This window comes from Chaetodon trifascialis, chromosome 18 (genome assembly GCF_039877785.1).
Source record: "Chaetodon trifascialis isolate fChaTrf1 chromosome 18, fChaTrf1.hap1, whole genome shotgun sequence".
In the NCBI taxonomy this organism is placed as follows: domain Eukaryota; kingdom Metazoa; phylum Chordata; class Actinopteri; order Chaetodontiformes; family Chaetodontidae; genus Chaetodon; species Chaetodon trifascialis.
Window position 1 is genome coordinate 2,373,065 of NC_092073.1, and position 21,169 is coordinate 2,394,233.

At 38.4% G+C, this 21,169-nt stretch overlaps 2 protein-coding genes across 2 annotated transcripts in view; both read right to left on the bottom strand.

Moving 5' to 3' along the window:
- Positions 1 to 21,169, bottom strand: part of palmdb (palmdelphin b) — a 70,809-nt gene that overhangs the window by 33,630 nt on the left and 16,010 nt on the right. The window contains exons 3-5 of the mRNA XM_070986368.1: positions 19,053 to 19,133; positions 16,786 to 16,916; positions 9,551 to 9,665 (exon numbers count right to left, since the gene is read on the bottom strand). Coding sequence (XP_070842469.1) covers positions 9,551 to 9,665; positions 16,786 to 16,916; positions 19,053 to 19,133 — 327 coding nt within the window. The remainder of the gene's footprint in view (positions 1 to 9,550; positions 9,666 to 16,785; positions 16,917 to 19,052; positions 19,134 to 21,169) is intronic.
- Positions 576 to 8,265, bottom strand: LOC139346975 (palmdelphin). Its single transcript, XM_070986374.1, has 3 exons — positions 7,865 to 8,265; positions 6,274 to 6,384; positions 576 to 2,365 (listed from the first exon to the last, which is right to left on the bottom strand). The coding sequence occupies exon 3, from the start codon at positions 2,352 to 2,354 to the stop codon at positions 1,095 to 1,097; it is 1,260 nt and encodes a 419-aa protein (XP_070842475.1). The 5' UTR covers positions 2,355 to 2,365; positions 6,274 to 6,384; positions 7,865 to 8,265; the 3' UTR covers positions 576 to 1,094.

Below are 21,169 nucleotides of genomic sequence, written 5' to 3' on the forward strand. Positions count from 1 at the left end.
ACACTCGGTGTTCCATTTCATCCCAAAGGTGTTGGATGAGGTTGAAGTCAGAACTGTGGCAGGGCAAACACACACTGCCTACACGTAGTTAGAAGAACACTAGTAATCCAAACCAAATTGAAAGTGTGTGTGTGTCATAGCATAACTATCTCTGTCAAAGTACTGCAGTCACACCAAAATCAATTTATTAAGAATTTATTAACCTTCACAATTTCAGACTTAATAGCTGTTAGAAAGTGAGTCATTAATGATGGTTTGCAGTTAAAAGGTCATTGGTCATACACTTTAAAATAAGCCCTGCTGTCAAGCATGATAGTAAGGCATTAATAAAGACTTCTTCTACCACATTTATCCATTAATCTTCGTGCTCTAGCTGTCCTTTCAAAGGGTCTTCCTGGGGAAGTAAAGAGTCAAGGCAATTTATACTGGAGGAGGTGATATGGCAGCGAAAAGGGATTCCACCTCTGGCAACCTACAAGGTGTTAAAAATGGCTTTTTAGTCATTTATAATGCATTAAGAGGGGCTTTATTTACCATTTATTTATTTATTTATTTATTTATTTATTTATTTATTTATTTATTTCTAGACCATTTATAAAGTATATAATTTTAGACAGTGTTATCAAAACTCCACTGGTCAGGATTTGACAATCCTGTGCCCATGTTAATGTGACTGTGTAATGAAACTGAAATGCCAGGGGGTGGCAATAAAGCTTTAAAAATCACAGAAGCAAAAGACTGATTGACACAATGTTTGTGGCTGTGAAGACAAAGCAGTGACATGTCAAGATTAAGCTTTTTGCAACACATGACTCATAAAAAAAGTTGTTGCCTTCCTATTGCAATATGGAAATGTATCTGGAGTAAGGCTAAGATGCACTGTAGGTTATGGTAGCTGGTTATGCATTTACACACACAATATGTTCAAACCTATGAACCATGAAAACACATGGTGAAGGGCTAGAAAGAAATGAAAACAACAAGACAGAATCACCTAACAAATCCCCTAATATGTATTTGTACATTCCTTCTTCACTGACCCAGTTTCTCAGCAACAGATAAAGTTCCGTCTTATCTTCCTGTGGAACAGAGCTTCATTTTCTCCATATTAATGCTGCCTTTGCAGACTCATCCAACCCCTCTCCCTGCAGGTAGGGACTGTGTTTTCCAGGCTTGTGGATGAAAGTTGGCTTGTGGAGCCCTAAATCATCCCATTTTGTATAGGTGTCACCAATAATGTCTCTGCAGCCTGTAACCTTGGCAATACCCACTATGGGTTGGAAGACCTTACTTTTGTATCCCTCAGGGTGGTATGACAGACACTCCTCCTCAACACTTTCATTTTTAAAATTTTGGGCCTCATCATCATCATCATCAAGATCATCATTGTCATCACTGTTGCCTATAATCACCAGCTCTGCCTGGATATCTTCTTCCTCCTCGTCCTCAGCATTCTCATAGCCCATGAATATCATGGTAACTGGTTCTGATTTTAGTCCCTCTGGCAATGTGTTGGTAAGGTTCAGAGAGGCAATATTCTTTGCACAGAAAGGCAAGTGTTGGTTAAAATTACCTGAACACCCTATCAAGGCATCAGGATCAACTCTGGACTCATGGCTGGCTAGTGAAGGACTACAGCTATCTACACCCCTATAATGGGGCTGTATGGGTGCTGGCATTCCTTCAGACCTGGCTTTGACTGAGACAAGAGCTGCTGGGCGTGGATTGTTCACATCTATTCTGCTGTTGGTGAATCCTTGTGAAGTTTTGGAGGGAGGCTGTGAATTTTGATGCGAGTCACTGTTTGATTGTCCTGGAATGTAAGAGTAGGGTAGCTTAGCTTCTTCTCCTGGGCTTTGCAATTTTGACATAGAGTCTTGTTGAATGAGGCTAGGGCTGGGAGTTTTGCTGAGGGTTTTCCATCCCTCCAGGTCTTGACTCCTCTGGTTTTCCTCTCTGCAGATTTGAGCTTCATTTCTGAATGAGATTGTGCTCTGGAAGGGGTTACAGCTGGCCGTTGTGGTATGCTGCTTTGTTTTATTTGGTGTCTTTGGTGTTGAGGGCCTACTCCCCCCTGTGTAGGGTACAGAATAGACAGGTTGATGATACTGCACCTCAGTGGGTATGTTCTTATCCGTGGCCTGATGCAGCAGCTCTTCCACATCTGTGGGCGTCATCTCTTCAACTGCCCCACTGAGCATTTTGCTTCCTTCTGGGTGCAGTGCATATACACACTTGCGCCCATCATCGTATACCTTCAGCCCCCTGCCCTGGATGGTTTCTGGGGTGATGGTTGCTGTAGACACCACCTGACTTTTGCCTGTTCTCTTATCATGCTCCACATTAATCTCCATGACAAATGTAGCTGGAATGAAGAAAATACTTAGATGAAGATCTTAGGACAAATGTTGTTCAATAATGTTTGTTGCCACTGAACATTTCTTGATATTAGATTCATGGCTTTAGATTATAACCGCAACATCCAGCGTCATAACCCCCGGAGTTACGGTGCAATCTTTTGTACTAACAGTGTACCAGCACTTTATGTACCAGTACATATTTGTAGGTACCGGGGAACGTGATGTGAAGTTAGGGAATAAGGGGTCAACACTTCCATCATTACCTTTTAACTACTGGATAACTATTCTATTGTTCTAGTATGACCTACATATGTATGACCTACTGAGCAATAATCTGGATGTTACGGAGGAATTTAGAGAGAATTTATACTCTAGTTTTTACTTATTATTATTATTGGGTACCTATTCTATTACTATTGCAAGGTATGCAACAGTATGACCATAAAACTGAGCAAAAATCTGGACATTTTGGGGAAGATGGAGAGCATACCTCTGCATCACTTAAGATATTTGATATGGTTTTATTTATGACCTTATTATACTACAAACAAACAAGCAAACTACATTGTTTCTTTATAATTTTGGGGTACTTATAAATAGCTACACAGTATATCTCTGTGTTTACTTCAGTTCAAAGGTCCAGGGGATAGTGTATAGTCATGGATACTGAAGACTTGCTGTCACCAGCATACCTAGTGGAGACACATTCATGGCTTTGTTGCTCCATCTACCTTCATTGTAAATAATTTGCCCACCCTAGATAGTACTCATGTAACAATATGTTGATGTAACCCAGCTGTGATTTAAGCCAGCCTGTTTTATTATATTGTCACTTTTTTTTTTTTTTTTTTTTTTTTACTGAATGAACACTTTAATTTCAGAAACTATTATTTCTGGTAAGTTATTAATAAAAATAATATAGTAGAATTCAACTTTTTTTAGATAATACTAGTATGGTATAAAATGATTCATCTGCATATAGGGAACTGCTACCTGCCTGAATAACTTCAATTATTACACTAGATACACTTGCTTTTTAATCACACATTTGTGCAGATAAATGGCTGCGTGGTGAACATACTTGTTCACATACTAACCTATGTGTGATACTGGACGATACCAATAAAGAATGCACGACAGAACTCAGACAGTATAAAGATTTTCATAATGCAAGCAATAAATATGGCAGCACTTGTGAAGGTTACTATTTTGTTAATTCTGAGATCACAGCAGGAAAAACAACACCAGTGCCATCGTAGATGGTAAGGCCCCAAAATGAAGCACTTTGTAAGAAAGTCGAATATGCTTCTGTCATTCTGCCAGTGCAAAAAATTAATGAGTAATACCACTAGTTTTGAATGTCCATCGCACAACACACACAGTAGTCAGTACATCAAAGCAGCTTGTTGTCACTCTCCACTTTCTAGCAACAGGCATCTGCTACCATTGCCATACTGCCCCTACTGTTCTTGTATATTGCATTGTGCATATGTGCAGTGTTCATTTCTTTGGACATGCACCACAAACACTCAAAACAGATGCAGGATATGCAAAGCAACCATCATGTGAAAGTAAGTATATCTCTCACATTTATATTGTCTCAGCAATTATTCTATGCTAATCTGAAACAATGATAATTGATCATTTTGAAGTCATTAGAATGTTGAAAGTCTTCTCCCTGGCAATTCAACCAACAAGAATGTATTTCCCTGTTCTTTTCATCATAAGCAGTAAAATAAGAGCTGCAGTACATTGAGCCTATTTTGAGCTTAAAACAAGCAGTACATTGTGAGTTCAATGTGGTCAAAAATTTCACTCAATAATAATTAAAATTATGAAACGGCAATTTAGTTTGCTTGTTTGTTGGTAATAAGGTCATTTCGAAATTGAAGTGATACAGAAGTCATCCTGATCAATCCAGAAACAACCAGGTTTTTGCTCAGTATTTTGGTCATACTGTACTCTTTATTAGTAATACAAGTGGTAGCCAGGCGTTAAACAATAACTTTGGTGTAAATTCTCTAAAAATTATTTCCAAATGGCCAGATTAATGCTCAGTAGGTCATGCATACTGTAATGATAGAGTAAATACCAAGGTCTTAAATAGTAACTACAGTATACATTTTCTCAAGATTATTGCTCAGTAGACCATACAGTACAGTACAGTACATACATACATACATACATACATACATAATAGAGTAGTTACCCAGTAGTTAAAAAAATAACTATAGTATAAGTTTTCTCTAAGATCCCGAATTGTTATCCCCTTATTCCATAACTTCACATCTTGTTCTCCCAGTACATACAGTACATATATGTATCAGTATACACTGTACTGGTAAACTATTAATACAAAAGATTATACCGTAACTCTGCAATAATTATGCTATACCTTGCAGGTGGAAATGAAAAGTAATTATTCGCTTTTGTTGAAGTAAAAGACAAGACAGTCTGTCCAACTAAGTTTGTTGGGATGTAGTGATGAAAAAGGCCAATCTCAAGAGTTATTGCGCATGTTCAGCTACACAGACAAATGCGCTTGGATAAAGTTATTGCTCTTTTCCAGAGTTTAAATGCTCAACAAGCAGCTTTCACAGGACCATATTCTGACAGAGACAGTGTTATATCGACAAGTTTTGTACAATGGAGTGTACAATAGTTAAGAAGCTGAAACTTCATTAAGGAGAATTTGTGAAGGAGTGGCTTGTTGTAAAACTGTTCCAAACTGCCAGTTTGTCTCAAAGAACTCATAGAGAAGAAGGGGAAACCCCTGGTCGAAACTCAGTGATTGGGACTTGACCTTCATGGTGGACATTACCAAATACCCCTCAGAGCTGAACCTCAAGCTCCAGCCAGCTTCTCAGCTCTCTGCTTTCAAATGTGAAATAATTTGAAGTAAAATGAAAGCTGTGGCAAGTTCCAAGGACATGGAAAGTGAAGAAGTATGGTAAGTAAATAAGTCATACACATTATAAAAAATGAAATGGCCATAGACAGGAAATATGTTCCCCAACTCTGATGAAGACATGGGCTAAAAAGAAAAGAATCTCCCCCTCTGCCTGGAGGGGGTGGCATAGTCAAGTCACTGCTTCACAGAGGGGCACAGTGGATTCATACTTTTAGCATACTGAAACACTTTGGTCTTGATGAAAAACTGTTTCCTCTCAATGATGACAGATATCTAATGCAGTACTTGTATTTGGTACTTATTTCAATGTAAGTTTTAAGGTATATCTGTGATTATAAAGAACATGGTGTGGCACTTGAACATTGGCTCTGTCATCTCCTACCCTGGGATCCATTATCCAGCAGATCTGAAATCTTGTTCAACTGTCTCTCTTAATGTACATCTACTCTAGGTTGTGTATATGTGTATCTGCCCCTTGTCATGTACATTTTGAGTCTGATAAAGACACATTAGTGTCAAAACATGAGCTTGTTGAAGGCTGCAAATCACTTAATGAGCTCCAGTCTTTCTCCCTCTGATGAAAACTTTTCTTTCTCTGATGTAAAATTGCAAAATGGTAGGCATGAGAATGTTCTGTTCTCCTCCCAATGAAATCTAATTGCTTCATAATTTGCATTCTAGTGAAATGTAAAATTGCAGTTTTAAAAGAGCATAATGGAGTCAGGAGGTATTTTCAGTTAGAGCAGCTTGTCTTGAGCAGACAGCTATGCCTCAAGAACACAAAATGCATGTCTGCATAACCATGGAGCTGAGCATCCTCACTGTGAAAATGCTGGTGAGCATCCAAAGTCTGTCTACAGTTAGAATTGTGCTTCTTTTCTATCCTATTGTGTGCAGCGTGTTTTTTTTTCATAATTTCAAATATTATTGTGATGGTTGTATGATTAAACAGAAAAAAGAAAAAAAAGTTTTTGCAGCGTATACACTACTTATATGATGTACCTTTCTTTGGTTCTTCATTACCAGGCTCATGTATAGGAGCTGTTTTTGCTGGCGTCAATGGGATGGATGACGCAATATCTGGGAGGAGCGAGGTGACATGATGTGTCAAATCTGAGGACAAAATACACTATTCACCATTTTACAATCATTTTATATGGAGGTGTCAAACCATTATTATGGTATTATGACCCAGTTATCTTTTTTTTAGCAAAGAGATAGCAAATTATGCTTAAGTTGTGTTCTTTGGGACCATTATTCCAAGGTAACATTTTTAAAGTAATAATTCTTTTTCTTTTCTTTTTTTGGGGGGGTGGGGAGTGGTTCTTCACTGAGAGTAAGTTGCGAGGATTGATATCAACCTGACTTAATGTTCAGTACAGAGCTGGAGTCAAAATTGGGTTAGCCTAGCTTAGCAAGACTCCAAGCAAAGAAAAGCAAAACTACATCTACCAAGACTTTCAAAGCTAGCTGAGTTATACACTCTTTCTTGTTGTGCATGAACAGAGGTATAAAACTGCAATGTTATTTTGGGTAATTGGACAAACTGCAATATTGTTTGTCAAGAAATAGTTCCAACAACATGCAACTGCCCCTAAAACCACAAACCAGTGTACTTACATCTCAGTTTGCATATGAATTAAACAAACATATTGCAATGTGTTGGTTATAGAGTTTTAGAGCTGTTTGTAGGTGTATATTTGAACTTTTGCAATATTTTTTTTGTCTTCTTGTCCTCTGACTTCTTGCACTCTGTCTTGTTGCTGCTGTAACGTGAATTCCCTCCATTGTGGGATAAAGTCTATCTTATCTTATCTTATCTTATCTTATCTTATCTTATCTTATCTTATCTTATCTTATCTTATCTTTTTTCCTCTGCTTGATTCTTTCTGCTAAGCTAGGCCAACCATGTCCTGACCCCAGCTGCTTAACACATGGACAGGAGATTGATATCCGCCTGGACATCTCACTCAGAAAGAAACCAAATCTACTTTTTTTTCCTTTTCTTTTCCAGAATGTTAAACTAGGCCCTTCATCACAATCTGGAGATATGATATGATTTTTCTTGGTTTTGAGATACAGAATCATCTCAAAAGAGATGAGAGCAAAATGAGAAGGGACAATTTGCTATCTCCAGATTATTGAATTGTAAACACAAAATATTGGTTATTTCAACACAATTAAAAACTGTTAAACTGTTTGGATCATTGTCTTGGTATAACAGTCTTAAAAATAAATTTGAAACATCAGAACATTTGAATTTTTTTTTTTTTTTTTTTTTTAATTTCAAGAAGATTAAATCTTCTCTGTCTGGCAGAGAATACATTAGCATGCATTAAATCATGATCTCAAAATGTTAGGCCTAAAAGGCGTTATACAGTCATTACTGTCTGTGTCTGAATTGTTAAAAGGGTTAGTATATCAACAACAGATTAAACATTATTACTATATGAATCACTAACATCTATGTTTTAGCAATAATGTATATGTTAAATAATGCCAAATCATTTAATTATTATCATTATTTTAGTTTTCACAAAACAAAACTGAACAGAAATATATGGAAACGTGAAAATGCTATAAAATTGTTTACCTGCCGGGATGTCTGCATTTAACGCCTACATATGAACACAGAGTAGTTTAGGGTCAAAGTGGTGAGAGAGGCAAGAAGTCCAAATTGTGTTTAGCATCAGCAGTCCAGGACTATGTCACATTAAAGTCACAGTTATTTCACTGTCTTTAAGTCTCAATACAGACAGCAACCAGAAAACATATTCATGCATATTAGTCTTTGTACACTGCACACCCACCATGTGAGCACTCCATTTACCTGCCACCTTATTCACCCAAAGCAGCCTCTTGTGAACCAAAGCACACCCACACATTGAGTGCATCTTGTTAGAAGCAAGCAGAGATTAGAGGAAGAGCCACAGGCCACATGGAGTGAGTAGGAAACAATGATATTCGAATTCAATGTAGTATATTCATCGAAAGTGCTATCAAACTCTACCTCTTATACTGACATCTGACTCAGAACTTTCTATAACCTCCAAAAAATAGTTTTTGCTAGACATGAGAAATGTCTAGAAAATGTTTAGAACAACAATGACACTACACACTACATGCTGACACATGTAGAATCATATATCAATATATTTAATCTGAAAGTGGAGGATAAAATGATTGAACTGTCTATAGTCACAGTGCTGCAAACGACTGTGCAATGTTTTGTCTCTGTTAAACTTTCATTTACTTTTCTTCTTTTACTCAAACTTATCGGCTTGAAGCACCAACACTGAGGTAACAAAGAAAACCAACCATTCACTCTCACAGTCATTACTTAAAAGCCATTCAGAGTTCATAGTATTATTAATCAATAAAGAGTTACTTCTGCATCACTGAAGGTGAAAGGTTACACTACTGGAGGTCAACAAAAACAAAACTTTCAGGAGGAGTTAAGTTTGATGTCATATGTTGGTGATTGAATCAGCTCTGACAGAGAAGTGTTCTTTACAGGGCACCAGTGCAACTGAACATTAAACTAACAAATCAGTTTTAAATAGGCAGTGCGGAAGATTTGCCTTCTATCCCTTCAGGCAGTGAGAGTAATTACACAAACACTGTCAATATGCTCAGGACGCCATAGGCTCTGCCATACTAGTTGCCGTAGCCTACTCCATAGAGACAGTCGCACCCCAGTCAGCTCTGGTCAACCAATAATTTCTGGCTGACATGACATGCATCACTACGGGCGTGCCAGCGTGGGGATGAGGCCACAGACACAGGTTTAAAATCTTCAGTATACTGCAAAATACAGATAGATGCCTGTTACCTGGTGGTGATAGGCTTAATCAGCATTGTGTGACCATTTATATGTGAAAGTCCTCAAGCTTTGAAAAATGATTTATTATGAGCACTTGTGGCAAAAGAACACGTCACAGCTAAAAACAGTGATGTGACTTTTACCAGCAAAAAGAAACATATTTAACACAGGAGAAGCACAAATAAAACAGCCTTTATTTGTGTTTTCTATCTCAGTGCTTCATGAGCATATCTGTTGAAATATACGGACTCATGTTTTGACAATGCTATATTCTCAGATCAGGAATCAGCAAATGATGTTTTTGAAACGCTAAAGGATTATTAGATCTCATCATGCTTCATTGCCTCAAGGTGAAAAGATGCATACTAAAGCAGAAATAATCAGTAAGCAGCACACAGTGTAAGAGCAAGTCAAGCAAACAGAGAATGAAAAGGCAGCCACTGGATTTGAGCCTACCTTGATAATGTCCTCAGCCGTCCTCTCCACCTCTTTTAACCGCTTCAGGACTATTTCTTCATTGGCAGAAATGCTGAGCTCCTGTGTTTCCAAGGCCTCAATCTCCTTTTCTATTCTGTACAAGACAGTAACGAACTGTGTTAATTACTGGAACACGCACTTAGCTAAACAGCATTTTCAGCAGCTCTTAACCAGCTGCAGCAGCCAGGGAGTACTTGAATGGTTTAAAGCAGGTACAACACATTTGCTTCTGTGCTGTGTTTTGTTTGATTGTTTTTACAATCATGGTATTCTGGGTAGTATTGATATGTTTGCTTAAAATGTATTTCGAATTTCCAGTTTTCCAATTCAAAATATAGCTTTGTCTTTATGAATGTAAAATGTTCTGCTGTGAATTTAAGAGTTGCATATCAGGTTGACTTATTTTTCATTTTACAACACAGGGTTGAACAACAAAATGCAAACTGTAGCCCTGTTGTGCAACACTAGAAACACTTTTTACAGTGAAGTGTGGAGGAGGAGTTAAAGAGTCTTCATTTCCACTGCATAGTACGACTCGGCTGGACTCGATGCATATTTGGTACCGACCGGGTACATTTTTTTATTTTGTTTTTCCACTGCAGATAGTACCCCATCAATGTAGGTGAGATTTCATAGCTGATCACCATGGCAACGCTGTGTGATACTGCTGTGACAACCACAGAAACAATGGAGGATGTTGGAGGAAGGGTGTTCTTGATTTCTGGTACATGGTTGTTTGTCACAGCAAGGAGACACAGGATTGTTTGGGAAATTCTATACCACAGTGCAGGCACAAGTGACCACTCTAGTGATGATTCTCTCTGACAGTGGTCTCCAGTGTTTCCACCCTCTAGAATCAGCTATGCTTCCTTGGAACCTAGACCAGGGTGATATCAAAAACGCTCAAGATACCAGTTACAATCCACAACTTTTGCCAGTGAAAAAAACAAAACAAAAAAAGAACAGGAGCAATTAGAGCCTGAAGACAGAAGCTGTCCTGTAGTCTACTGGTACGGCAGCGAATAATTCTGTGTCACTTGCTAACAGGCTGTTGCTGGGGTACACATTGTCTTTTAATATCCTTTGTGTGCAGACCTCTCACCACACTGATATCGCTGATGCTTAGTAGATGGGTACCAATGATGGTCTGGGTGGTTTTAATTACCCACTGCAGAGCCCTTCTTGGCCATGCACATCCCATGACAAATTGTAATATTTCTAGTGACAATGTTTTTGATCACTCCTCTACAGAAGTTGCCAAAAACTTGGGATGGGGAATGTTTAAGTGTTTATAGACTTGATAGACTTCCCAAAATGGAAGCTGTGCTGATGCATTGCAGTACCTGCATGACATCTATATGTGTGACCTCCTCCTTTGCTCCTGTCATCGCACCTCCTGACTAAAAATCTCACTTTGAATAACACATGGGTCAGGGAGCTAACAAAGCTGTTGCCAGTTAGTCTCTCTGCAAATCCACATGACAGGAATATTAATGTTATTGAATTCTTTTTTTTTCTGACCATTATTTCACAGAGTAACTGCAGAAATTAAAGCTACCTCCACCACAGCTATATGCACCACCTATTACTACTGTAATGACCCATTTCACTAAGTAACACTGATTTCCAAATTATTACCAAAAACACTACCAATCAGGATAGACACAGTCAGCCCTCTGCTGCTACACCCTGACCAGACAGGCTTCATCAAAAACAGAAGTGCTTCAGATAACATCTGTAGGCTTTTTGACGTAATGTGTAGTGTATCACAACAACAACAACAACGACAACGACGACAACAACAACAACAACAACAACAACAACAACAACAACAACAACAACAAAACAAAGCCATAACTGTGTCATTTCAAACAAATTTGACAAAGTAAACTGGACCTTATTATTTAGCACCCTGTGCAAGTTTGGTTTCATTCATTCATCCATTGGATAACAACACTGTACACCTCACCAAAGGCCACAACATCAGAAACAGGGCCACCTCACCAAGTTCAGTAAAGAAACTGGATTACTGCGAGAACAGCACAATCTCCGTCACCTCTCACCTATCAAAACCCCAGAGGTGTATAAAGTACTAAGTAAAAGTATAAGTACCATAACTGAAAATGACTTTGGTAAAAGTTAAAGTCACCTATAAGAAAAATACTTGAGTAAAAGTCTTAAAGTAGCTCACATTAAATGTACTTAAGTATCAAAAGTATTTTGTGAAAAAATATACTCAAGTATCAAAAGTAAAAGTACAAGTACAGGTATTTTATAGTACGCATGAAAAGAAGCAAAACAACCAAAAATTATTCTCCCCTTGTTTTTTTATTTCACTTTTTCAGCTGAATGAAATGTGGTATAGAATACAACTCAAAAAATAAACAATGTCTTGCAAAATTTAGCAAAAGGACCACTTTTTAACTATGTTGGGGGAATCCTCATGAACTGAGGCACACTACAACACACACAAACTTTCTGGTTCAAGTGGAGAAGTTAAACTTGCGGTTCATCCTCAGCAGAAGCTGATTTTCAAAAGTGTCTGCAGCTAGCCGTGCTCTTTTTTGGCTGAAGATGAGACCTGCTATGCTGAACAGCCTTTCGCAAGCTGCAGAAGCAGGCAGAGGCGTGTTGAGTTTGACAGACAACTTGAGAACCACAGGAAACGTCTTGAGAATCTTGATGTCATCTGTTGAGTAGGCCAGGTACGAATCAAGCTGCTTGGTGGCGCTTGGTGTTTTGTGGGAACTTTTCAGGATGTGGAAGAAGTCTCCCTCATCAGATGAGCCAGATCCAGCATCTGCTGAAATGGAGGGATCCTCCAACTGCTCCCTGATGTAGTCCAACCCTGAAACACAAGGAGGGTGACACTAGCATTAGTACAGTCACATTTTTATTGGACAAATTTAATTACATTTATGACATTTTCCATAATTCTAAAGGAATAGATAATATTACATTGACTAACAACACTATCAGAAACAAAAGACCAAAATTAGCACACAAAAAAAAGAAATAAAATAGAAAAAAAGTTGAGACAAATTGTGAAAATAACAGATCTACAACCAAGGCAGTGTGAGCTTGCAGATTGCCTACTTTCACAAATTCAGGGAATAGACAAGGAGAGAAACACAAATTTAGTCTTGACTCTGACAATTAGACATCCTAGATATTGGCTCAAGTTCTATTCGATGAGTAATAAAATAACATAAATGTAGTAAGCGTACATTAAATTTGTAATTAAATGAATATTTTCTCCATGTTGTCTCACCGATTTTCAGTGTAGCATCATCTTGGATCCAGGTCGTTTTGAATTTTGGGATGAGAATCGCTGCAGCAACCAATTCAGGGTCTCTTAACATTTCACCGAAACGGATTTGGATGCCCACTTGAATGGCTTCAACCAACGGCTTGCAGTGCTTCAGTGCAATCTTTATTTTTTCCAGGTTGCTGCTCAGCAGGGAAATAGTCGGAAGAAGCCATCCCATCTGGACTTCCGCTTCTCCTTGGAGGATGTTGATGGACTGGGCGACAGGGCTCATGGTGGTGTAGTACTCTTTGAGGAAAGTGAGCTCAACTGGATGGAACCTGTTAGGGAGAAAATCAACCACTGTTTCACAATTATGCATGAATATTGTAAAAATAAAAAAATAGATAAATACATAATTCAAACTTACATTGGAACCTTCAATTCTGCACAGATCTCTCTCAAAGCTGGCTCTCCCTTTTCTCTCAGAATCTTGAAGAGCCTTTCCACACCCAGAAACATGGAGTTCCACCTGGTGGCGTTTGGTCGTAGCAGCTGGAGGGAGCAGGCATCTTCCACAGCTTCAGCTGCTTGGCAGGATCTTCCACATTTATTCCATAGCCCATAACACTTGCTGAATGTTGAGCGTTGCAGTTTTTTGTATCCATCGTTGGCTGTTGCTTTTTCAGCATCAACTGTAGACACTAAGTTGAGGAGATGACAAGCACATCGTTGATGTTTTGGAAGCTCAAACTCAAAGCCATCATTCTCATCTAGGACCGAAGTCACGTCAACAAATTCCACTCCCTCCTCCATCTCATTCCCTTCCTCATCCTCTTTCTCTTCCTCCTCTGCTTCATTATTGTTTTTGTCCACACTAAAAATCTGAAAAGCCTTCAGGAAGTTGGAGCCATTATCGGTTGTTGTCCTCACAACTTTGTTCCTGATGCCATATTCAGAATGGATGTCATTAAGTGCGGTGGCCAAAACATCAAAGGTGTGGGAACCTCTTAGCTGTCTGCAAGCTAGGGCTGCTGATCGTCTAGTTAGGTCTGTAGGGTTCACCCAATGGGCAGTCACACCAAGGAAGCTCCTTCTCCTAACTGACCAGCAGTCTGTAGTGGTGGCGATGTGATCCACTTTACTCATCTCCTCAGTTAACACGTTTTTCATAGTCTTTGCTAAATCTTCAATCCTTGATCTCAGGGTGATGACTTTGGCAGTAGGAAGGAGATCTGTGAGAAGCTCTCTGAAGGCTTCATTTTCAACAGTTGACAATGGCTGGAGCCCGTTGACAACATACTGAACAATGGCCCTGTCAACTGCACTCTGAGATATGGATCGGGTATCTAGCAAGGTGGTCTGTTTGATGGTGGAGGTCCCAGCTTCCGAAGCCCTCTTTCTTTTCTGTGAAGTCAGCTGCTCATATTTTTTTAGATGGTGTGGATGTGCTCTCTACATGAAAAACACAAAAGTAAAAGAAATAACAATATTAGTTTAAATTATACTCAAGACATCATTCAACAGTTACCACAATGATAGGTCTGGATTGTTCTAACCACTTTCACCTTGGTGTCCCATTTGTGGGCATGTCCAACATGATAAAATAAAATGTTGGTCAACTGTCAACTATATTTTATCTTTCAAAAATACCAAATTGTTTAAAGCTAAAACATAATACTGCACACTGAACTTGGACATCTAATTGCTGTACAGCAAATACAATTTAAAAAACAAAAACAAAGCCATTTTATTGAATGGCATGCTATTTTACTGCAGCTCATATGAACAAACAACAACAAACAATAACCTAATGCTTAACTTCAAGCTACTGATCTTGTATGATTTGATTGTGTATTTTTCATAAAAAAAGTGAAGCACTATTGAAGCACACAGATATTAAAAATGTATCATGCAGGAGGAAAACTGCCTCGTTTGAGTAAGTTAAGATGCTAACCTTGTTTTATTGACACTCCTGCAGAACAGTTTTCTGCAAGATATTATCTACGGGCAAGTTGCTTATGTTATTAGCACATAGTGTTAGCAACTTGCTTCTTACTAGCACGTAATGTTGGCTAACGAAAAGGCCAAAATGTTGGCTAAAATTATGTAAAACCACTAGCACATATTTATTAGTGCTGGGCCTGTAACGACCGTCAGTAACGCTGTTACCGGCCATCGGTAACGGCCCAGCACTAATATTTATACTCCTCCTGCCACATGACATGACATTGGCAGCGATTAACTTACTTGTTCACTTACCTCAATGTGTTTCTTTAGGTTGGATGGAGAGTTGTTAAACACCTTTATCTCGTGGCACTTTGGAAGGCACAACATGCACTTCATTCGGTAGGTTTTGGCATTTACCCCCATCCCGAGGTAGCTGAACATTGTTGCCAGGTATGACCATGGGTGACCGTCGTCTTCTGCCAAAGCTGTAGCGTCTTCTGTCTCCCCCTCGTTGTCGACATGTTCTGCGGCTGCCATGTTTACAGTGCTGCAGATCCCTGCCGCCCCGCGCATCCCGCCCTTCACCTTAATCTTCACGAGAGTACCGTACGTGGTTCTTCTCGTCCTCTCGGACCCGCGCATTCCAGATATCTCTTTGATTATTTTAATTTGTAATGAGTAACGAGGTGGCAAATGTCAAAGTAACGAAGTAAAAGTATATTTTTTTACTTTTAAATGTAGCGAAGTAAAAGTAAAAGTCTTGATTAAAAAAAAAAACTCAAGTAAAGTACAAATCCTCAAAAAAAAAATACTTAAGTAGTGTAACGAAGTACATCTACTTCGTTACTATACACCTCTGCAAAACCCCCCAATACAATTCATACTACTCAGTACACTAATCCAGAAGTATAGGGTTGGGAGAGGCCAGCTCCTCCACTCCCAGTTTAAATCCAAAATTAAATCCAAAATGAAAATAACCAACACACTACAACCCTCAAGGCTAAGTGACAAGATGCTAAAAAATACAACTCTGCCTCTGATGCAAACATCCAAACATACACATACAAACACACACACAAACACATTACCCGCACATACAAACACACACACAAACTCATTACTAACATATGCTCTCTCTAATATAAGACATTCTCTACACCCGGACATCGCAACCTCTCTTACAATGATGTTATGTTTATTATTGTTAGAATTATTGTGACGATTATTTCATCTTTGTTTCTTTTGTTATGTGTATCTATCATCCCCAATTCAGTACATTACCCTGTTTTTCCTTTGCCTGACTTGTATATTTTATCCCCATTTCTATTATTGCTGCATCTGTAAAGTCACTATTGTTTTGTTTTCAAACCAAAAACTAGAAAATAAAAAAAATGATGTGCACCTATGATTAGTGCCATCACTGCTGTGTCTCTCGTTTTTTCCAACCCAGTTTAAATGAAAAAATTCCAACTTCCTTATGACAAATGCCATGATGGCAGTTTCCATGGGAACGCAGCCTTTTCAATATTACATAGTCCCCTCTGTTGCTGTAATACTGCAAATTTCCCCACTATGTGTGAAGGATTATCTTATCTTATTATTTTGAGATACTAAGTCATTATTTATAAATAAGTAAGTCATTATTTTGGGAACGTTCCTCTTTATTTTGCATTACTGACATTATTTTGAGATTAAAGTCATTATTTTAGGAGATTATTATAATGACTTAAAGGATTTTTTTCTTCCATAACATTTCCTGCATAACCCCACTGGTGAAAATTTTCATTATGTGATCATGTGTGAGGTGTAACTGATTAAACATCAAAGCTAAGGTTATTTTATTATCATTCTAATGCTTTTGGTTTGTTTTGTTTCTGGTCTAATAATGCCTATATGATCGCTACATTGGTTACACACCACTGTAAGAATATAACTTGAGTGAATTTGAAGTTTGTTAATATTTTCTTATGCAGCAACCGATTTTTGAAGTTTACGGGTGCTTTCAGGGTTAGATTACCTGGAGATGTTGCTCTGCAGCTGATCACTCTGCTGCTGTTCATCCTGAGCCTGAAGCTTCATGGCCTCCTGTTCCTCCACTGACTGCTGACTCAGACCATCCATCAACCACTGCTCCCTCAGGGCTTTCTTCTGTCAATCAAACACACACACCAAAACACAGGAGTCTCAGTATCAGCTGCTAGAGTTTAGAGTTCTATTCATATTTTGAATTCTGTTGAATATTCTTTTTTTTTTTTATATTCTCTGTCTTCCTGTTTTCCCCCTCAGCCTCAATGCCTCCCTGTTTCCTTAGGACCCGCATCATTCCAGATCTTACCATTCCCCACCTCTCCATCAGCTGCCCGCTGAGTTTTACATCCTTCTGTTAGTGTAAGACTATAGTAAGACCTCTACAGTTCATTTCAACTCTACAGGATCATTGTATTAGTTCATAAAAGTTGAAATCTTTCACTTTAAGGTTAAATGTTAAAGTTTACCATTTACATATTCTTAACAAATGCAACACTACACACTACACTACAGTACCTGCAAAGAGGACATGAGGTCAGTTTGTAAGAAAGACATGTGTTTCAGTGGTATTTACAATCTTTGTCCCCTCAGTTTTACAGTTTCAGGTCACTCGTTAAATATCTCTAAACACCTCTTTGTTATGTCCAGACACCATAAGACAAATGAGAGAAGATAGAGCTGATAAAAATGTTCCTCTCCTCTCTCGTTTCTATTGCTCACAGCAATTAATCTTGTCAGGCAGCACCTTGTGCTGACTTTCTTGCCCTGGGTATCATCTTTCAGGTTTGTATGGGTTACCTCTCTACCCTCTATTGGGCAGAGGTTGTAACTGCAGCCTAAGAGGATCAGCGCAGACTCTCCTAACGGCTGAATAACTGAAACTGAAAACATTTTTCAATGAAAAAAAAAAAAAAAATCAATTTTCATTTACAGTCAATATGCTCCTTAAAAGATGCTAGAATTGAACAGAATCTAATTTAAGGCAGTAAAGGATAGAACAAATAGATAAATCATTCATCAACAACAACAGTCAACCATTCTTAGTCTTATTTTCTGGATGGATATAATACACAGTATAAGACAAAGCATTCACATCTCAGATATTTTGTTTTTCTCAAGTTGAAGAACCTCTGACTTCATAAAAACTGAATGTGAAACTGACCTGAAAAAATTGACTGTGTTTCTGACTTGTGTATATATATTTATATTGTTATATCTTTTACTTTTAAATTGTATTTTTTAGTAGCTGTGTCCATGCACCAGCTTCACCAAAGCAAATTCCTCGTATGTGTAAAATCATACTTGGCAATAAAGCTTTTTCTGATTTCTGACAAATATGATGGAGCGGCACGGTGGGAACAGCGCGTGCCTCACAGCAAGAAGGTCGCCAGTTCAATCCCCAGGTCGGGTGAGGCCTTTCTGTGTGAAGTTTGCATGATCTTGCCGTGCATGCGTGGGTTCTCTCCAGGCACTCCGGCTTCCTCCCACAGACCAAAAACATGCTCATTAGGTTAATTGGTGACTCTAAATTGTCCGTAGGTGTGAGTGTGAGTGTGAATGGTTGTCTGTATGTTGCCCTGCAATTGACTGGCGACTCGTTCAGGGTGTAGTACTGCACCCTTAACAACTGTGTCCGAAATGACCAGAGTTGCAACGACACCTCCTCTCTGTCAGTTTGTTTTGGACTTTTCCTGCCCCCTGGTGGTCATAATGACAATACTGCAACTTTAAAGAAATCAGCTTTAAACATACCAGTTCTATGGTCAATTTGGAGCACCGGTGCCCCCTCTCTCTTCTTCACATGAAAACATTAGAGTTCAAATGAGAATTGCAGTACTTAAAAATAGAAACTGTGGGCCAGAAGAGCTTTACTTGACAGTAATGTAGATAAAACAATGCTAACATTCACTGTGTAAGTGAGAAATAGCTGTAGGTTGAATAAGAACAATATCACAAGTTATACAATGCTACTGCAGGGGGGCGCAGGTTAATATTTGTAAGGTTAAGCTCTGGCCTTGTTCATAGATTGTGTCTGAGTTTGTACTAAAATGAAACAGAGATTGCTGCAGTGTTATTAGCTTTGAGACATCCTTGAGTTCCTCCTGGAATCTTTATAGTCTGTTCAGTGAGAGCTGGAGACACATTTCTACTCTATAATGTTTCTTTATTAAATGAAATACGTAGTTACAACCACATTTTGACGCATCAGGTGTCGTACATTTACATCCATTCCTGGATATTACAGTAAAAATATACCTTTATGTACTGGAGTTTTAATTTCTCCTCTTCGATCTGTTTCCTTTTCATGGCGATGTTCTCCCGGATTCTTCTTTTGTCCTGTGGAGGGAAATCAAACACACATGTGCATCATGTGTACATTTTACAGCATGGAAACTATTCCACCTGTTGTCTTCTTGTGCTGACACTTCAACCTTGAGCTGACAGCTGGACACCAACAGCCAAAGCTAAAGAGCAACTCAAGCTTCATGACCTAACCCAACCTACCTGTTGTTTGTTTGTGTGTGTGTGTGTGTGTGTGTGTGTGTGTGTGTGTGTGTGTGTGTGTGTGTGTGTGTGTGTGTGTGTGTGTGTGTCCACCTGTTCACTACCCTGACAACTGGCCCTGCTGTAGAAAATCGAATTGATCTCAGACAAAGTTAGATTGAGAGGTGGACATTTAAAGTCATTTACTAATGGCCTGGATAATCACAGACAAACACACAGTTTAATGGCTTTAATCTTTAACTAGCATCAAAACATAGCCCTGTGTTTGTGGATGTCATGCTGTGTAGGGTCTCTATGAGCTAAAATTAGCTCCAGGACCTTGGATCAGTGTGGCATCAAGTCTTACTGAAAGGGGATCTCCCTGATGACGTCTGCTAGTATTAATAGTCCCTTCTCTGTCTGCTTCTGACTCAGTGATGTCACTGCTGAAATGTCTGGACCATGAAAACCATTTCACAGGGACAACTGGCACCATGATAATTGTGGGCTTACCAATCAAATGACCCTTGTTAGTCATCATGTTTTGTTTTCCAGCTTTAGTTCTTATATGGGTGGGGTTTCATAGGTGTGTGAAATATCTACATAAGGCATTAATCATTTGGTTTCTGGGAGGGTGACAGGAATTAAAATGATGATGTTCTGCATTAAATATCTAGGCAGCATAGGCAGATTCAGGTGTTTTCAGGGGCCATGAAACTCTTTTCAATGCTTTGGTAATCCTCCCACCCAATATACCAGTCAGTTTTTTCTCATGGGAAGAACTTTATTTTCTAATGTATTATTAACATTCTGTTGTATAAAAAGTTCTTTTGAGAAAGGATCAAAAATATTCTTCCAATCCTTGATTTCCAGGTGAGCTGGCACAGGCTGGAGGGACAATATAAAAAAAACTTACAGTGCTAACTGTATCTTACAAGAGCAGACAACATTCTGATAGTAGTGGTGATATAAAATAAGGACAATTCCATTCATCATTAAAAGTGACTGATATGTGAAGAGGTAAGAGTTGTAACCAAGATTATTTCAGAACCAATCTTAATGGAACTAAAGCCAGAAAGCCAGATTTATATCATGGAAAACATAATTACACTAAAAATTAGCCAGCACTTATAGACCTGAGCTTGCTTAATGCTAAACAATGTATCGCACTGCTGTGGAAAAGTCGCAGATCAAGCACTACTCAGTGGATAAGACAGATGTCATCAAGTCTTTGATAAGAAAAAAATAACTTTAAGGCTAAACATTGATGATCAAGTATTGTGGACCATGCAGTTTTTGAAGTTCTGGATTTTTATTTATTTTTTTTTTTCCTGTCAATTTTTATACTGTGTACCCATGGTAATTAATGTCTCCATTGTTTAAAAAGAAGCATTTTTGGTGTATTTATGCTTTACTTAGTTTTTACTTACTCTTTCTTTTTATTCTATCACTGCAGCAATTAGAAGTTGTCTTGTATAAGATATTAATGTAAAAGCCTGTATTTGACAGTGCTGAAAATTTAAATAAAAATATTGTGGGAAACAAAACAACTGATAATGACATTTGTAGGTGAGCTTTTATGATGTTTAGCTGACTAGCCAATTAACAGACTAGCCCTCACTGGATTCTTGTTTGGTTGCTCATTCAAGGCAAACTGATGTGCAAAACAAGACATAATCATGTTTGTAGATACAAGAGAGATATTATAATTCATTTTGTGGGAGAATTAGGGAAAAAAGCTAATACGTATTGCAGTCCTAAAGCTGTGTTTCTTGGTGTTGTATGGCAGTTGATGTCTATTTGAATCAATGTAATGATGATGATTTTTTTTTTTTTTTTTTTTTAAGTTTAACAATCACACTGCCAGAAACTCCTGCTGTGTCTTGGTC

What these genes read in the sequence shown, in the direction of transcription:
- LOC139346975 (XM_070986374.1), bottom strand. Translation starts at nt 2,354, where the DNA reads ATGGAGATTAATGTGGAGCATGATAAGAGAACAGGCAAAAGTCAGGTG.